The sequence below is a fragment of the Spermophilus citellus genome (assembly GCF_964194105.1).
Source record: "Spermophilus citellus genome assembly, chromosome: X".
In the NCBI taxonomy this organism is placed as follows: Eukaryota; Metazoa; Chordata; class Mammalia; order Rodentia; family Sciuridae; genus Spermophilus; species Spermophilus citellus.
In genome coordinates this window covers 66246731-66263447 of record NC_138190.1, presented here as the reverse complement: position 1 = coordinate 66263447, position 16717 = coordinate 66246731, and the positions used below count along the sequence as shown (strand labels likewise).

General features: G+C 33.7%; 1 protein-coding gene across 1 annotated transcript in view; it reads right to left on the bottom strand.

The window, feature by feature from the left end:
* Nucleotides 1-4109: 4109 nt before the first annotated feature.
* Nucleotides 4110-16717, bottom strand: part of ABCB7 (ATP binding cassette subfamily B member 7) — a 108912-nt gene continuing 96304 nt past the window's right edge. Inside the window, exons 14-16 of the mRNA XM_081277265.1 lie at nucleotides 15634-15737; nucleotides 13320-13427; nucleotides 4110-4443 (exon numbers count right to left, since the gene is read on the bottom strand). Of these exons, the coding sequence (XP_081133391.1) occupies nucleotides 4228-4443; nucleotides 13320-13427; nucleotides 15634-15737 (428 nt within the window). The 3' untranslated portion in view covers nucleotides 4110-4227. The remainder of the gene's footprint in view (nucleotides 4444-13319; nucleotides 13428-15633; nucleotides 15738-16717) is intronic.

Here is a 16717-nt window from a genome sequence, read left to right as displayed (position 1 = left end):
TTCTATTCTTTATACTAAGTCTCATGTATTTTGTTATAGCAACAAGAAACAGACTAAGGTACAACCTAAGGAGGAAGGGACAGCGTGGCAGATACCCCTGCCAGGGTAAAAATGTAGCCTTAGACTGGGAGCTGGGGGAAGGGGGAGTAATATTCACTCTATTATTTTTATATCTTTACCTGCTCAGAATTGAGGTAGAGTTTCCAAAGCAATGTACTCAGGTAACAATGGCCTAGTGACATGGAGGACATGGAGCAGAGCAGTCCTCAAGTTGTTCTTAATGGATTGTGTTGAATGAATGAATATCTAAGGGCATTTCTTGTATGCCCTGAGGACAATTTTTAGAAGCTTTAAATGAATGCTTTTTCTAAAATAATTTTTTTGTCAGTTAAATTGTTGCTTTGTTGAGCGCCTACTGAGCTCTTTACTTCACTCTGGAAATCCTGCCCTTCAATTATTCTTTAATAAAACTTGTGAGTAGAAAGGTGATACAACATAAGAAGGAACAAACTGGGTATCAGGAGTCAAGGTTTTTATCCAAACTTGGCCTCTAGCAAGCTCAGTGACTCCTCTTGAAGTTCAAGTTCCTCATGTGTAGAACGAGAGCCCTGTATTAAATGACCCTTTAATTTCTTCCAGGTCTAAGATCCTATGATTTTATGAAGTAGAAGTGGAATAAGTCATCATTGGTAAACATTCCACTGTAGCTGTGTGAGAACAGGAAATACTGAAACAATACACTATTTTTTAACCAAAACGTTCTAATCTGTTTTTAATTTGAACACATACTTCATTTCCAACTCTACCTTGCTAATCAAAATGCTGGTTTAATGTAGTTTGCAGACAACACATTTCTCCACCCAAAGGCTTCCTTCCTAATCATTAGAATTGATAAACTGGAGGCAACTGAGAAAGCAGGGGCCTTTCACTGATTAATCATCAAAAATATGACAGCTTAATGCTTAATGAAATCACTATAATTTGCTACCATTTTACCCCCATTATGAGCTCTGCAAACAATTACTTTCTCTCTGAAACAATGCCACATTTTTCACTTTCTGCATAAGGCTATAAGGCCATACTCACAGAGTATCTATTAATTATCTGTATTTATTTTGAGTGTGTAAATGACAAAATATCAATTTTCCCTAGTTATTGCAGAAAAGAGTTGCTTCAATCACCCATTTCTAGTCACAAAGACAATGTTTATTTAGTAATGATTTTCTGCACATGTTGATATAAACAATAAAACTGTGGTAAGGGTTTCCTTGGTTGAGTTGTTTTGTCTTAACCAGTTTTAACCAGCTTATTTGATTTAATATTGTGGGGTATTGTACATTTTACATTCAGAATCTATATACTCAAAGAAGGAACTTTCTATAATTTAAGAAAACTGCAACTGCAAATACATTTAAATGCTTTCAATTACTAGTTCACAACAAAATAGTCTGTAATAAAGCTGCAAGGTAAGAGAAATATGAATACATATTGGCAAAAGTGCTGACACATTCAGCAAGTAAGAAGGAGAGGAGCAAGATGGCAGTATGGACAAAGTGATCTAGAAATAGGGAATCATACAATCTTTAAATATCTTGCCTTTAAAGCAAAACATATTCTTACAACAGCCATCTTCACAAACCAAGCTTTATCAACACCAAAGGGAAACACAAAGTATTCATCTTAAGGTATAGAAAAGGTGCAAATCCCTGCAGAAGAACAGTAAACGCATATCTTGGGCTTGTTCATGTCCAAAAGCTAAGGCCTCTTTCTGATTCTGACAAATGACCCTTACACTTGAGCTGTTCAAAAAACTTCCAAATGAGTCCATATGCTCACCAAGATATTTCTATGTTAAGAACCTTCAGTAAAGCATCTGGCCCAGTTTTTATGATCCCAAATTACCTTGGTTTCAAGTTAATTTCTGTAAATTGGGATTCCCTCAGAATGTAAAATTTTCAGTCTTTAAAATAAAGGGATATAAGAAATAAAACCCTATCACCTTGTTCCTTTTTCAGAGCTTCAACTTCAAAACTGCAGCTTATTCATCCCAACACATTAAAAAAGCATTGTTGCAATGCTGATTTAAAAATTTATCCACATTATCCTTTTGTGTAAGTATGTAATATTGCAATGTAAAATTAGTACGTTATAATTAAATGCCCTTTTTCTTGGTATTTTCTGAGTGAATCATCCTAGGAATCTTTTCTTTCATCTTAATCTGTCTATTATTTCCCTGTATAGAACAACCTTAATATAATGTGGTTTTAAGAGAAATGTCTTTAAGACTTAGTTATGGCCTCTATAATAATTGTGTTTTCCAGGTAATTTAAGTTTTTATTAACTGAAAATACTGGTTAATGACCACAGTGGTCTAGGGACCACCTACAATCATATGAAAAGAAAATAGCTTAGCAATCTTTTAGTGGGGAAATTATCTCCACCCTGAAAATATTCCTACCCTCTTGGACTAAATCATCCCCATATCACAAAATAATTTGCTCTGGACACTGCTATTCACACTTCAAAAGGAATTATTACTAATGATTACTTCAATCTTTCCTGCTTGTTTATGCAACTATGCCAAATCTTTTCCACCAGCATCACTGGAAATGTACAGAAAGAATTAACAGAGATGAAAAATTTCTTCTCTAGATTTTTAAACCACATTTCCAGTAATGTAGCTGATTTATTCAAAGGAAGGGCTTCTTTTACTTTCAGAACAGCTATTGCTATTTGGCTTCAGAGTAAAAAAAAAAGTCCAAAAAAAAAAAAAAACCCCACAGAAAGCCAACCTACTATGCAACTAATTACACAACTCAGTGTTCATTTCAACTTTAAAACCCAAGATCCTGCATCACTTACTCTGGTATCAAAAACTGACTATGAAATACTGGCCTCAGGTTCCTTATCAAATAGCCTAAAGTATATAAGTTTACATTTATCCATATCCACAGTATAAAAAAGAAATAATAATCACTTTCATACTAAATTATCACTTAAAACACATCAGAACCATAAACCAATAAAATAAGTACTTTCCTGAGAAATAAAACCTTATTATACATGGTTATGTAGCCATTCATAAGAAACAGTTTTTCAAACTGAATAATTGCTATCAAACAAATTAAAGCAAATTCATACTGAAGAAGAGAGAACTTTCTTTTATTTTTTAATTGTAAGAGATAGGGTCTTGCTATGTTGTCTTGGCTGACCTTGAACTTCTGGGCACAAGTAATCTTACTACCTCAGCTTCCCAAGTAGCTAGTACTACAGGTGTGTACCACCATGCCCAGCTTAACAGAGGAACTTTCTATGTGAAACATATAATTATTTAAATAATTGTTTCTAGTAAGAAAAACATGTTCCCCCTACTCCTAGTTAAAAATTGATTTAGTGTTTGGGTTAATTGTCATGTCAGACTTAAAGGAACTCATTAAATTACTAAAAAAGTAAAATAATACCTATGATAAAGTAATTCTGAAATGTCAACATAGATAAGAATGATGGTTATCTAATGAATATTTGTCATCATGTGCACACACATGCATTTATAGGAATCCTTTCCTACATACCAAAGGTCATGTATATGCATGTATATTAAGGTTTTCTTCCAAAAAGTACATAGCTGGAAATACTTAAAACAGTTAAGTATAGTTATCTATCAGGTAAGACATTTAAACCATAAATGCATGTCTATTTCTGAAAAGCTCTTACTTTATGTTTAAGATCCAATTTTCACATTAATGAAGTATTTTAATTGGAGGGAAAATGAGGAAGAACAATGAATTCATATTATAGTCTGTTTAATTTTGAGAAAAAGACACTAAGTTGTCTTTTGTCAAATTGTCAGCATAAAGGAGCCTTGAAAAACTACAAAAATTTGGAAACTTATCGGATTCATCTGGTTATGGATGTTAAATGCATACTGGGTCTCAAAAGGGTAATGGGGTAAAGCCAAAGTAACAAAAATTGTGTGATGACTATAACCAGGGCAGTAACAAGAAAATAATTCATGGTTAAATACAGATAGCACAAAATAGACTGGGAAAGATGTAACTCAAATCCCCCCTTCAACAAATCTTATCTAAAAGAATAATTATAGAAAATGGGAATGTATGACTTTTGCTTTAATTTAAACATTTCTGCTTTCAGGGCAGAATTGTACTTGAAGTGTAGTCCAAAACAAAGCAAAACAAAACAAAATGAAAGAAAAAAGTCTCATGTGACTTAGCAGGAACAGTTTCCACAGCCTTTGACACTGTTGACAATTTCTTCTTGTAGTTTCTTCCTTTCCTCCTCTTTGGACATGTTTTCTTTCTTTGCACCCCATTTGGGGTTATCATGGTTCTGCACACGGCTGCTCTGAGTATGCCACATTTCTGAGTAAATACTGCCAGAGTTAGCAAGCAAGCCATAATGGGTACCACGTTCAGCTACCTTCCCCTAATAAGCAAACACAAGAGAAACACAGAAAAAGGTCATCAAACTAGCAAAAAAACCCTAAAAGTATATGATAATTTATAATGAAAGATTTTGAAGGACTTGCATTCATTAGAATACTTCTCCTACTTCCTCATTTATAGAATAAGTAGGAGAAATTGAGGTAAGAATGCTATCTTCAGTGTTGACCTATCAGTCCCAGTGAATAAACAATACATCATGAAATTCCAAATACTATAAGTGTTTAATGTTTTATTTTTCAGGGCAGAAAGGGAAGTCTAAAAATTTAAGAAGGTAATATTTTCTATAATCAGTAAATATTCAAACCCAAACCACTATTATTTATACAAGGATCTAAAATTAATATTCTAAAAGCCTTATGTGTAACATGAAATAAAGATTTTATGTAATAGAAAAAATTTCATAAAAATAAAGTTTTACTTTTTCCAGTGGCTATTTTTTGTTAACAATGGCTATTAAACTTAGCATTGCATATATTTGATATAGATTCCAAACTCTGAACTTCAATTAATTTGTCTATTAAACGTGTCGGGAGACAAAAGGAACTTTGTCACTTTTACTGGTACTCCTGGTAATAGGACCTTTACAAATACCCCCCTAAGCAAAATAACTAAAATTTGTCGGTGCTCAAGTCTGAGTTCTGTATTTACGTGTGTGCGTGTGTGTGTGTGCGTGTGTGTGTATGAGTGAGAGTGAGAGAGAGAGAGAGAGAGAGAGAGAGAGAGAGAGAGAGAGAGAGAGAGAGAATATGTTAATTCTTGATTCACTGCATTATATACTGACTTCCTATTGTGGAAGATGGAGATTCATCACTCTTGTATTTTCCCACATTCCCAGTGTCCCATTTTTCACTCTTCAAATAACATCAGCAATATTTCAAATTTTAGTTTAGTGCTTACTTTATTATGACTATGTAAATATCTCCTGTTGCACCAAGTAGGTATTTTTGCATGTTTTTGTTCTTCTTAGACTTGGTGACTGCTTTATTTTTCCATTTGCTTAATTTTTGGTAACTATAACTACTGGAAATCTCCCCAAAGTTTGTTATTGAATTATAAAACCCTTCTGATCACTATTTTCCTCATAATCAACTATATGAGGCAATGTATTAGTTCAATTTCTTCCACCACTCAGAGCTTTTAGGTTATTTTCTGTAGCCTCAATTCTGGAGTTTTATAAAGCACCATGGTATGGGTTTTTCTTTGCTTTTCATTCATTGTAGTGGATTGCTTGGTAGGCACTTTCAATCTGGAAACTCTTGCTCTGAACTTCTGGACATTCTTTGAGTATTATTTCTTTGATAATTTTCTTATTCTCTCATTTTAAAACTATCACTAGTCAGTGGATTAAATCTGACATAATTTTCCTATGTATATATATGAACACACCACAGTGAATCCACCATTACAGAATAGGGTCCTAATTAGAATAAGATATATTCCATGTTTATATAATTATATCAAAATGGAGTCTACTATCATTTATAACTAAAAAGAACTAATAAAAAAGAATATGGGAAAACATGTATATGAATATACACATAAAACATTCATTGGGAAAGAAATATAGTGATATATTAAAATGGTTTCCTTTAACTACATTTTTAAAAAGTATGTTTTGGAAATGCTAGATTTTTAAAAAATTTTCTCCTTAATTTAACATGGCATATAAACATAGTATATACAAAAAGCCTCTTATTTAATTTTTTAATTTTTGGACATTAATTTTTATTTCTTTTTAATTTTAATTATGGAGAAGAAATGCTATATCTTGATTCAAAATGTTTTTAAAAAACTACCACTAGTCAGATGTTGGGTCTCTTTGACTAATTCTTTCTTTTCTCATTTTTATTTTCACTATTTTTGCTCTATCCTTTGGATATTTCCTTGGCATTCTTTCTTTCTTACATGACAATAGTGGAGTGTATTACATTCATAATTATCCTTGGCATTATTTCAATAATGATATTTCTCATTTCCAAAAGCTCTTGTTCTCTGAGTATCTATCTATTTATTTATTTACTTACTTACCATCTCTATTTTTAATTTTTTTAAATGTTGCAAGTTATACAATGAATATTTATATATGCTTCTCCTAGTTTAACAACTGTTATTTCAACATTTGCTTTATGTCACATTACAAGCTTTTATTTATTTATTTTGGTACCAGGGTGCTTAATCACTGAGTCAAATCCCCAGTCCTTTTTATTTTCTATTTTGAGACAGGTCTCACAGTTGCTTAGGGCCTTGCTAAATTCCTGGGATTATAGGTGTGTACTACCACATGGCTCACTTTACACACTTTCTAAATATATATATATTTTTGCCAAACCAAATTGAGAATGAGTTGTAGACATCATTATAATTTACCCCTAAATATTTCATTAGCATGTATCTCCTAAAAATAAGGACATTTTACTTACTGATGGGAATATAACTGTATCATACCTAGGAAATTCAGCAATGATATGATACTCTAATATAAAATTCATATTCAAACTTCATCAATTTCTCCCCAAAATGTTTATTTTTTTTTCTAAGAACAAATCAGGATTAACACATTGACTTCATAACAGCTTCCGTGTGTGTGTGTGTGTGTGTGTGTGTGTGTGTGAGAGAGAGAGAGAGAGAGAGAGAGAGAGAGAGAGAGAGAGAGAAAACAGCACTGGCATTTTAAAAATGTTTAGTCCTGCTTTTTCTTCAATGCCTTTCAGGTTGTGTTATCTAGTTGTTTCTAATTATTATATCTAAGCTAAAAAATAAAGATCCAAGCTAAACATTTTTGTCAGAAATATGTGATGATGTACCTTCAGTGTATCACATCAGGAGGTATATGAGGTCAATTTGTTCCATTATTGATATTAAATTTGATCACTTGATTAAGGATGTCTACCAGACTTGGTAACTGAAGTCCCAAGATGCTTTATCAGTAAGCCATACCCCGAGCTCTTTTTAATATTTTATTTTAAAAAGTCTTTTTTGGCATTTGTTTTTTAAGGATTGGCTAGCTTCGCTTAGCATAATCTGCTCTAATGCCATCCATTTCCCTCCAAATTCTATGATTTTGTCATTTCTTATTGCAGAGTAATACTCCATTGTGTATAAATGCCACATTTTTAATCCATTCATCTATTGAAGGGCTTCTAGGTTGGTTCCACAATCTTGCTATCGTGAATTGTGCTGCTATGAACATCGATGTAGCAGTGTCCCTGTAGCATGCTCTTGTTAGGTCTTTAGGGAACAGACCGAGAAGGGGAATAGCTGGGTCAAATGGTGGTTCCATTCCCAGCTTTCCAAGAAATCTCCATACTGCTTTCCAAATTGGCGACACCAATTTGCAGTCCCACCAACAATGAACAAGTGTACCCATTTCCCCGCATCCTCGCCAGCACTTGTTGTTGTTGGACTTCTTAATGGCTGCCAATCTTACTGGAGTGAGATGGTATCTTAGGGTGGTTTTGATTTGCATTTCTCTGACTGCTAGCGATGTTGAGCATTTTTTCATGTACTTGTTAATTGATTGTATGTCCTCCTCTGAGAAGTGTCTTCTTTGATATAAGGGGAGTAACCAAGGACAGGGTAGAGACGAAGAGCTTGAGAAGAAGATTAACATTAAACAGGGATGATAGGCGGGAGGGAAAGGGAGAGAGAAGGGAAATTGCATGGAATTGGAAGGTGAGCCTCAGGGTTATACACAATTACATATAAGAGGAAAGGAGGGGTAGGAGAAAAATTATATAAGTGGAAGAAACGATTTATAGTAGAGGGGGTGGAGAGAGAGAAGGGGAGGGGAGGGGAGGGGAGGGGAGGGGGGGTAGTGGAGAATGGGATAGACAGCAGAATACATCAGTCACTAGAAAGGCAATTTGTAAATCAATGGAAATGTAACTGATGTGACACAGCAATCTGTATACGGGGTAAAAATGGGAGTTCATAACCCACTTGAATCAATCTGTGAAATATGGTATATTAAGAACTATGTAATGTTTTGAACAACCAACAATAAAATTTAAAAAAAAGTCTTTTTTTGCAGTACACCAAGGATTAAACCCAGGGGTGCTCTACCACTGAATTACATCCTTAGCCCTTGTTATTTTTAATTTTTAAAATTTCGAGATAGGGTCTTCTTACTAAGCTTCTTAGGCTGGCCTCAAACTTGCAATCCTCCGTGCTTCATTCAGCCTTTCAAATGTCTGGGATTACAGGTGTGTGCCACAGAGTCTGGTGAGATTTCTCTTTATTTATTTATTTATTTATTTATTTTTTTACTGTATGTTTTCTTTTCTTTTTTTTTTATTGGTTGTTCACAACATTACAAAGCTCTTGACATATCATATTTCATACATTTGATTGAAGTGGATTATGAACTCCCAATTTTACCCCAAATGCAGATTGCAGAATCACGTCGGTTACACATCCGCAATTTTACATAATGCCCTATTAGTAATTGTTGTATTCTGCTACCTTTCCTATCCCCTACTATCCCCCCTCCCCTCCCCTCCCAACTTCTCTCTCTACCCCATCTACTATAATTCATTTCTCTCCTTGTTTATTTTCCCATTCCCCTCACAACCTCTTATATGTAATTTTGTATAGCAATGAGGGTCTCCCTTCATTTCCATGCAATTTCCCTTTTCTCTCCCTTTCTCTCCCATCTCATGTCTCTGTTTAATGTTAATCTTTTCTTCCTACTCTTTAAAGGTACCTTTTCTCTTTGTAACTAATAAGTTATATATAGGTTATATGTTCAAAATCTGTGAATATTCTGTTCCCCAATAGCTTCTCATCATGTTTCAGCAACCAGTGATGATCCTTAAGTGAATCAATTATTACAATGGTAGTTGTAAAATTTTCTACATTTATCATTTCTTTTACATGTGTTAGCTGACATTCTTAAAGAACAGCTTTCCCTTTCCCCTTGGCACTTTTTGTTTTAGAAGTATTGTTATGGATGCAGGGATTAGTTTTCTACTCAGTGTGTTACAATTCATTAGTGTCATTATTCTTTTTTATGCTCTAATAATCCCAAATTTGGCCCATTCAAACTGGTTCCTGTGTCCTTGTGTTTTCACTAATTTCCCCACCCCAGCTTGGAATCAACTATTTCTCCAAGGAATCTTAGTTCCTTTTAATGAGATGCAGTATTAGGTGGCCAAAATCTGTGTGCCAGTTACACTTGTCCCTACTAGGTTTTCACTGCTTCTAAGCCTTTTCCACAAAAATCTGAATATTTTTTAAATATCATAAATTCACACTGATAATTCCACTCCAATATAACATTATGAGATTCTTCCTTTTTTTTTGACCATTGCATATTTGTATCTTTACTCTTCAAAGTGAGATATCTATTCCTAACACCATGAACACATATACTCATATGCTCAGTTTCAGATAAAAAATAGTTTCCCAATGGCTCCTATCCTCATAATACGAACCAACAACAAATTTAATAAAGAATAAATTTTCTTTAGTTCTTTTTATACTTATAATATACTCCACTGAGAGTATATTTAATTGGAGTAATATGCTGTAAAGTCATTTGGATTAATTCTATTTTTAAAAAACTTTTTAGTGTACATGACACAGTATTTATCTTTCTTTTCTTTCTTATGTGGTGTTGAGAATCCAACTCAGTGCCTCACATGTGCTAGGCAAGCACTCTACCACTGAGCCACAATCCTAGCCCTAATTCTATTTGTATTCTATGTGGTTATCAATTTTATACGTAGTTTTGCTGCTTTCTGCTTATATTCAATTTCCCCCCATCCTTACTGATTTAATTTTATTTTATTTTATTTTTTTTAAAGATAGAGTGAGAGAGAGGGGGACAGAGAGGGACAGAGAGAGAGAGAGAGAATTTTTAATATTTATTTTTTTTTTTAGTTCTCGGCGAACACAACATCTTTGTTTGTATGTGGTGCTGAGGATCGAACCCGGGCCGCACGCACGCCAGGCGAGCGCGCTACCGCTTGAGCCACATCCCCAGCCCCTTAATTTTATTTTTTAATAAACAAAAATACCAATATGGTTCAAAAGTAAAACCAATATAAAAAAGTATACTCAGGAAAGTCACATTCTCTTCCCTATCTGTTATCACCCTTTTCCGTTCCCATCCTGTATGTAGCCAATTGCTTCTTTCTGAGTTTCTTTTTCCAAATATAAGCACATATACATATATTCTTTTTACTTCATCCTCCTTGCAAAAGGTGTCTTTCTATATACTATGTACTCTTATGAAGACTACTTTTTTTCCCATTTAACAATCTACCTTAGAAATCATGCCACATAAGTTTCCTTTACTTTTCTTAACAGCATTTGCTCTTATTTTAGAAATGCTATATTTTCCATGACCTCTAGAGATATTATTATATTTTAAAGTTTCTTACACTCTCTGTGCTGTTTACATTTTCTACTGTGTTCCTTTCTGTTCCTTTTTTTCTGTTTGTTTTAGAGGTCTTCCTTTATTATCCACTGATATTTAATAATAGAGCATTAAGAGCTGATCAGGATGGGCAACTAGCCCATTTTGTTGGGGTCCCCAAATGTACATCTTTTATTTTTGGGGCTACCTTTGTTTATTCAGAGAATACTCCAATTATCTGCTGATGAGGAAAGGAACAGTGATGGCAGAAATAAACAACTGTGGCAAAATTTCTGGAGCAAGTGACATGAGGGATATGGTTTGATCCTTTGGTATGTTTTAATTTCCAGTTAATTTTACCTTCATTGCTAATGTATTTGGTGGTTTTCTTGTGTCTAGAGATGTCCTGATAAGAAACTTTCCTGCTCCTTGCTTAGGTTGGGAAGGATTAAACACCAGGCTGCGGGGTGGGGTGAGGAAGAGCCCTGGGAACACTATTTATTCTATATACATTTAATTTTGTTATATCAATCTTATGCCTTTGCACAATACCTGGGTGGCTCCAATTACTGAATGTTTTCAGGGGTCTACAACATATACCAAGTTGCTTTTTATTGGTTTCATCTCCATTTTGGCACATAATATTCAAATATATCAACTGTGCTAATCTCTCTATCTACTTAACATCTTCCCCACATTTGCTGATGTCTTTTGTTCACTATAATTTCCTCTCTTAGTATATTTGTGCTTGTGGGTTTATACTTATTTTACTCCTTTATGTTTGTTTTAGTATGATTGGAGAGAGAAGAGATAAACAAATATGTCTAATCTTTTATGTTTAACTAAATATCCCTTAGATATGCCATCTTAACACACATATTCTAAGAGACTACTAACAGAACACATGAGGTGACCAACAACCAACTGAAATAAAGGTCACATTAGTTTCACTAGAAAATGAAAATCTGTTATCTTTATAATCAAGCAACTGTAGAACCATCAAATTATTAACATAAGGAGATTTTAGATCTAGGTGCTATGTTCATTAATAAATTAGTTCCAATTATAATCTAAAACCCACTGGCAACATTATGATATAAATGGATACACACTGTGATCTTCATGGCATGAGATAGACAAGTCCATGACTGTTAAAGTACTTGATCATTTTCTATTTGTAAGGGGAGGCTCTAACTATACGACCGCCTATAATTGGAAAGCTTACTAATAAGCACAAAACCCATATTTCAAAAAATAATTTGGTCAATATCATTCCCCAGTTTAAAAAAATCACCAGATTATATTTCAGATTCTTGAATGCAATTTTATGAGATGGTATATTTAAATATTTTCCATTTAAGACATTCTGGTATAATAATACTAGAAAAATCAGTTTATTTTCTAATGAATATAAACATTTATAAACTAAGTAACAGAAAGGCCTAAAGTCACAAGTATAAAATTCACATAGAAAATAAATAGTATATACACCACAGCACTGAGCACCATATAAAAAGTTTTAGGGGACTGAAAAAGTACCTTCCAATAACTCAATATGCAGAAAGCACATAATACTTTTTTTCCCTGTTAACTCTCAGTGAATAGGCTTTCAAAATTTTAATTTCCTAGAAATTACTAGAAGGGAAAAATAATCATAGAAAAGGCTGAATATGATATGGAAAACTGAACAATGTTAGACATAATCAAGTACTAAGAGGTGGGGAGAAGAGGTCCTTACAGAAAGGAGAAAAAGAAAATATTACAAATTTTAAAATTTATCAATCACACTAGTGATACTCTGATTTGTTCAGGACACTTGTATAGTAAGTAATTCCTTCAAAGGAGATAAAGCTGCCTATTTTCTTATCTTCTCCATAAGAAAAAAACAAAATAAAAATGATCATGTTTGAAAATCACCAGTTTATTTTATTATCTTTTAGACATCAAGGGTACGAGTTGTGCTAGAAAAATAAAAATACATATCATAGCAAAGGCACAGAGCAAAGATTCTACTCAGAGCAAAAACTAATGTAGAAAAATTCATTTACGGGGCTGGGGATGTGGCTCAAGCGGTAGCGTGCTTGCCTGGCATGCGCGGGGTGCTGGGTTCAATCCTCAACACCACATAAAAAATAAAATAAAATAAAGATATTTTTTAAAAAAGCAATGGTTTTTTAAAAAAAGAAAATGGGATGTTTAAAAAAAAAGAAAAATTCTTTTACATATACACCCTTGAAAACCTGCTTCTATCGTGAAGATTTAATGCTTTCTTTATCAAATTTTTGCTTTTAGTGCTTTAACAAAGAGAGAGTTAATAGAGTTTACCCCTTCTTGGAAATGACATGCATTCTTTCCTACAAAAGAGGCTAAAAACAGAACCCTATGGGTATTCAATCTCATCCAAAGAACATAAACTCTATATTATTAGAAACAATATTTGTTTCTTATATCAATAACAATCCCCAATGCTCTTTGAATACTAACATTTAATCTCTTACCTGGTCCAAAACAATGATTTCATCTGCATCAACTACTGTTGACAATCTGTGTGCAATGAAAATAGAAGTTCTATGTCTGACCACATCCCTCATGGCACCAAGAATAGTCTGCAAGTTTGACAAGAAGAGTCAGATGGAAAAAAATCAACCCATTAGGTAACTGTAAATGAAAATAATCATATATCTCTTAATGGAATATATAAAATGTCAATTAATATTTTATGATGCAAGTTTTATACCAGAACCAAATAACTGACCTCTAATATTAAAAGAGGAAGAGAAAATCAAGCAGAAAGGAAAAGTAAATACAACTACATAGTAATGGGAAAAATTATTAAGATAGGTGACATTTCTGTAAAACACAAAGTCTGGGGAAAGGTAGATATTTCCTTTACTTAAAAACTAAACAAACAATCAGCAACTCCAGTGACATCAGGAGCATAGCCAAATATGTTTATCAACAAGAACAAAACTAAAATGAGGAGGTTCTCAAATGATAGGACACATAAAAATTTTAAATCAACCAGGGAAAGACAGGGAGACTTGAAGAATACAGGAATATTAGTTCTTCCTTAGTTGAAACTCAGAGGATAGAAGGGGAGATAAAGACATCCGTGTATTTTTAACTTGAGGAAATCTTAATGCAGTCTGAAAAATACATTTTTGTTTGTTGCTTGTAAAATTGGAAACCTGGGTCTAAGTACAGCTGGCCAGATGGAAATAGCAGTGTAGCAGGTGGGGATGTGCCACTGGTTTCCTACAGCTACTTCTAAACATTTTCTTTATTAAAGGTATAAAATTATTGAGAGCAGATGGTTACACAAAAAAGAAGACCCGTATTTTACTAAGGCAGACCAAAAATCAAGTACAGGGCCAATACTAAGAAAAACTGCAATTTTTATCCTTAAGAATTTAAACTCTGACATCCTATAGAGTGCTCTGGACCTTTTATAAAGGCTTATTCAAATTTCCCAATCTTCTGGTAACTCCTTCCCTTTTCGGGGGGGGGTGTTCTCTGTAAACTCTTAAAGGGTTATATTCTATGACATAATAAAACTAAGTGATTCCCATAAAGACTGTTGAAAGGACTTTTAATTTGTGGTAGTATGACCCATTTTTCAGCGTAAAGTTCTCATAAGCAGGTTGCTACTCAAATAAATGGGATTTGGTCCAAGTTAAGGTTCACTTTAAATATAACAAATCAGCCGGGTGCAGTAGTGCATAACTGTAGTCCCATCTATTTTGGAGGTGAAGCAGAAGGGATCAAAAGTTTGAGGTCATCTTAGGCAATTTAGTGGAACTCTGTCTTAAAGTTAAAAGGGCCAGGGATGTAGCTGTGTGGTACAGTACTTGCCTAACATACGTGAAGCCCTGGGTTCAATCCCTAGCACTATATAGACAAAAAACAACAAGAACAACAACAAAAATATAAATCCCCATGCTAACCAGTTCACTTCAGAATTAAATTGCTTTAAACATGCTGCTGATTTAATAATGTGTCCTACAATGTAACTCCCTAAGCAAATATTGCATCATACAGCCTATAAATCTGAAAGTAGAGCTATCCTTCAACACTAGGTTAATACTAAGTACTAAATTAAAAGGTAGATGATAATGATTTCATCTGCATCAACCACTATTGATGGAGGCAACTGACAAAATCTGCCTATCTTCAGTTCTAGATTAAGGGGATTTGTTAATGAAATTATCATTGCTGTTGAGACTTAAGTGTGTAATATAAAGATGTTACAAAGTGTAATGTAGTTGCTGGGTTAGTATCGTAACATCAGTGCCACAATATCTTGGTGTTTAAAATATTTCCTGTGAAATGAGTATAAATTGATACCAGTGCTGAAGGTTGTGTGTACCTGACTTGCACCTCAATGAATTGATCTATAAGAAGTGAAAGGCTTTCTGGTGAGTACTGTATCACAAGTGTCACAATCACTTACATGACTTACATTAATAAGTATTAAATGGCAGTAGGAGAGAGAGAAAAATCCTCTTCTGTTCAGCACATTAGGCAATTTGTACAAATTTGCAAGGTGCAAGGGTAATACAACATCATTATAAGGTGTCACATATTTCCAAAATGAGACATGTTTGCAAATAAACTTAATGTGATAGCTAGTTTGATGTGAAATGGCATTCTAACCATCAACACCTCCTACATGGGGGAAAGGGCTAGGCATTTTGCTTTATTGTACCTCCACTTGAAGATCATTTAAACTACAAAGAAATGCAGTCATTCTGTTAAAACTTATAAGGAAAAATGTTAAACATTAAAGAGCTCTATATTTTCATTATCATTTACCTCTTCAGTAATTGAGTCTAATGATGAAGTGGCTTCATCATAGACAATGATTGGTGGGTCCTTCAAAATGGCTCTTGCAATTGCTACTCTTTGCTTTTCTCCTCCTGATGAAGAAAAATTTTAATTTAAGAAAGCACAGAAATATTTTATGTTGCTAGTATTCCTATTGGTTATGACCATCAAATAATACCATCAATATTCAACTATGCTCCTGATTATTTTTCATCTTATTGTGTATGATATAATATGTATGATATCCTTTACCAAACTATATTTCCTTGAACATAAATACTGAAATTTGACTATGTAGCAGGCATAAGAGCGAGAATGAGTAAGGAGCCTAACAACTTAAATTCTGTAATTGTTCTTCTCACCAAAAACATGCTCATTATATGTTGTTTATAATATAAATACTTCTCAATGAATAGTAATCTCAGAAAGAAAAAAATTCAATATTAGAGAACCAACAAAGCCAAACACAAATTGGATCTGAAAACTTAGTCAGGCATGGTGGTGCACACCTGATCCCAGTGGCTCGGGAGGCTGAGGCAGGAGAATCGTGAGTTCAAAGCCATCAGCAACAGCGAGGCACTAAGCAACTCAGTGAGACCCTGTCTCTAAATAAAATACAACATAGGGCCGGGGATGTGGCTTACTGGTCAAGTGCCCCTGAGTTCAATCCCTAGTACACTGCCCCTAAAAAAACCCTGAAAACTTGAAGACATGAAACTATGAATATAAATTGATGCCTTGACATAAACAAGTTCCATTCAGCCAGTATTCTCAAGGATGTTTTTGATAGAATGCTATTTATTCTTCAAAATTAAGGGTATACACTATATATCTCTTATTTCCACTTAGTTATTAGTTATAGGTATCTAGCATAACAGATGTTTTAAAACTAAAAGGAAACAAAAGCCCCAAAAGATTATGTGATTTGTTCAAGGTCACAAAGCAAGTTTTAGCGAATCTAGACTAGACCTGATTTGATTCCCAATCCAATATTCCTCTTATCACAATATAGAAGCCCACATTTATTCACAGAAATAAATATTTAGAAAATATTTGTCTTAAGTAGTGAACA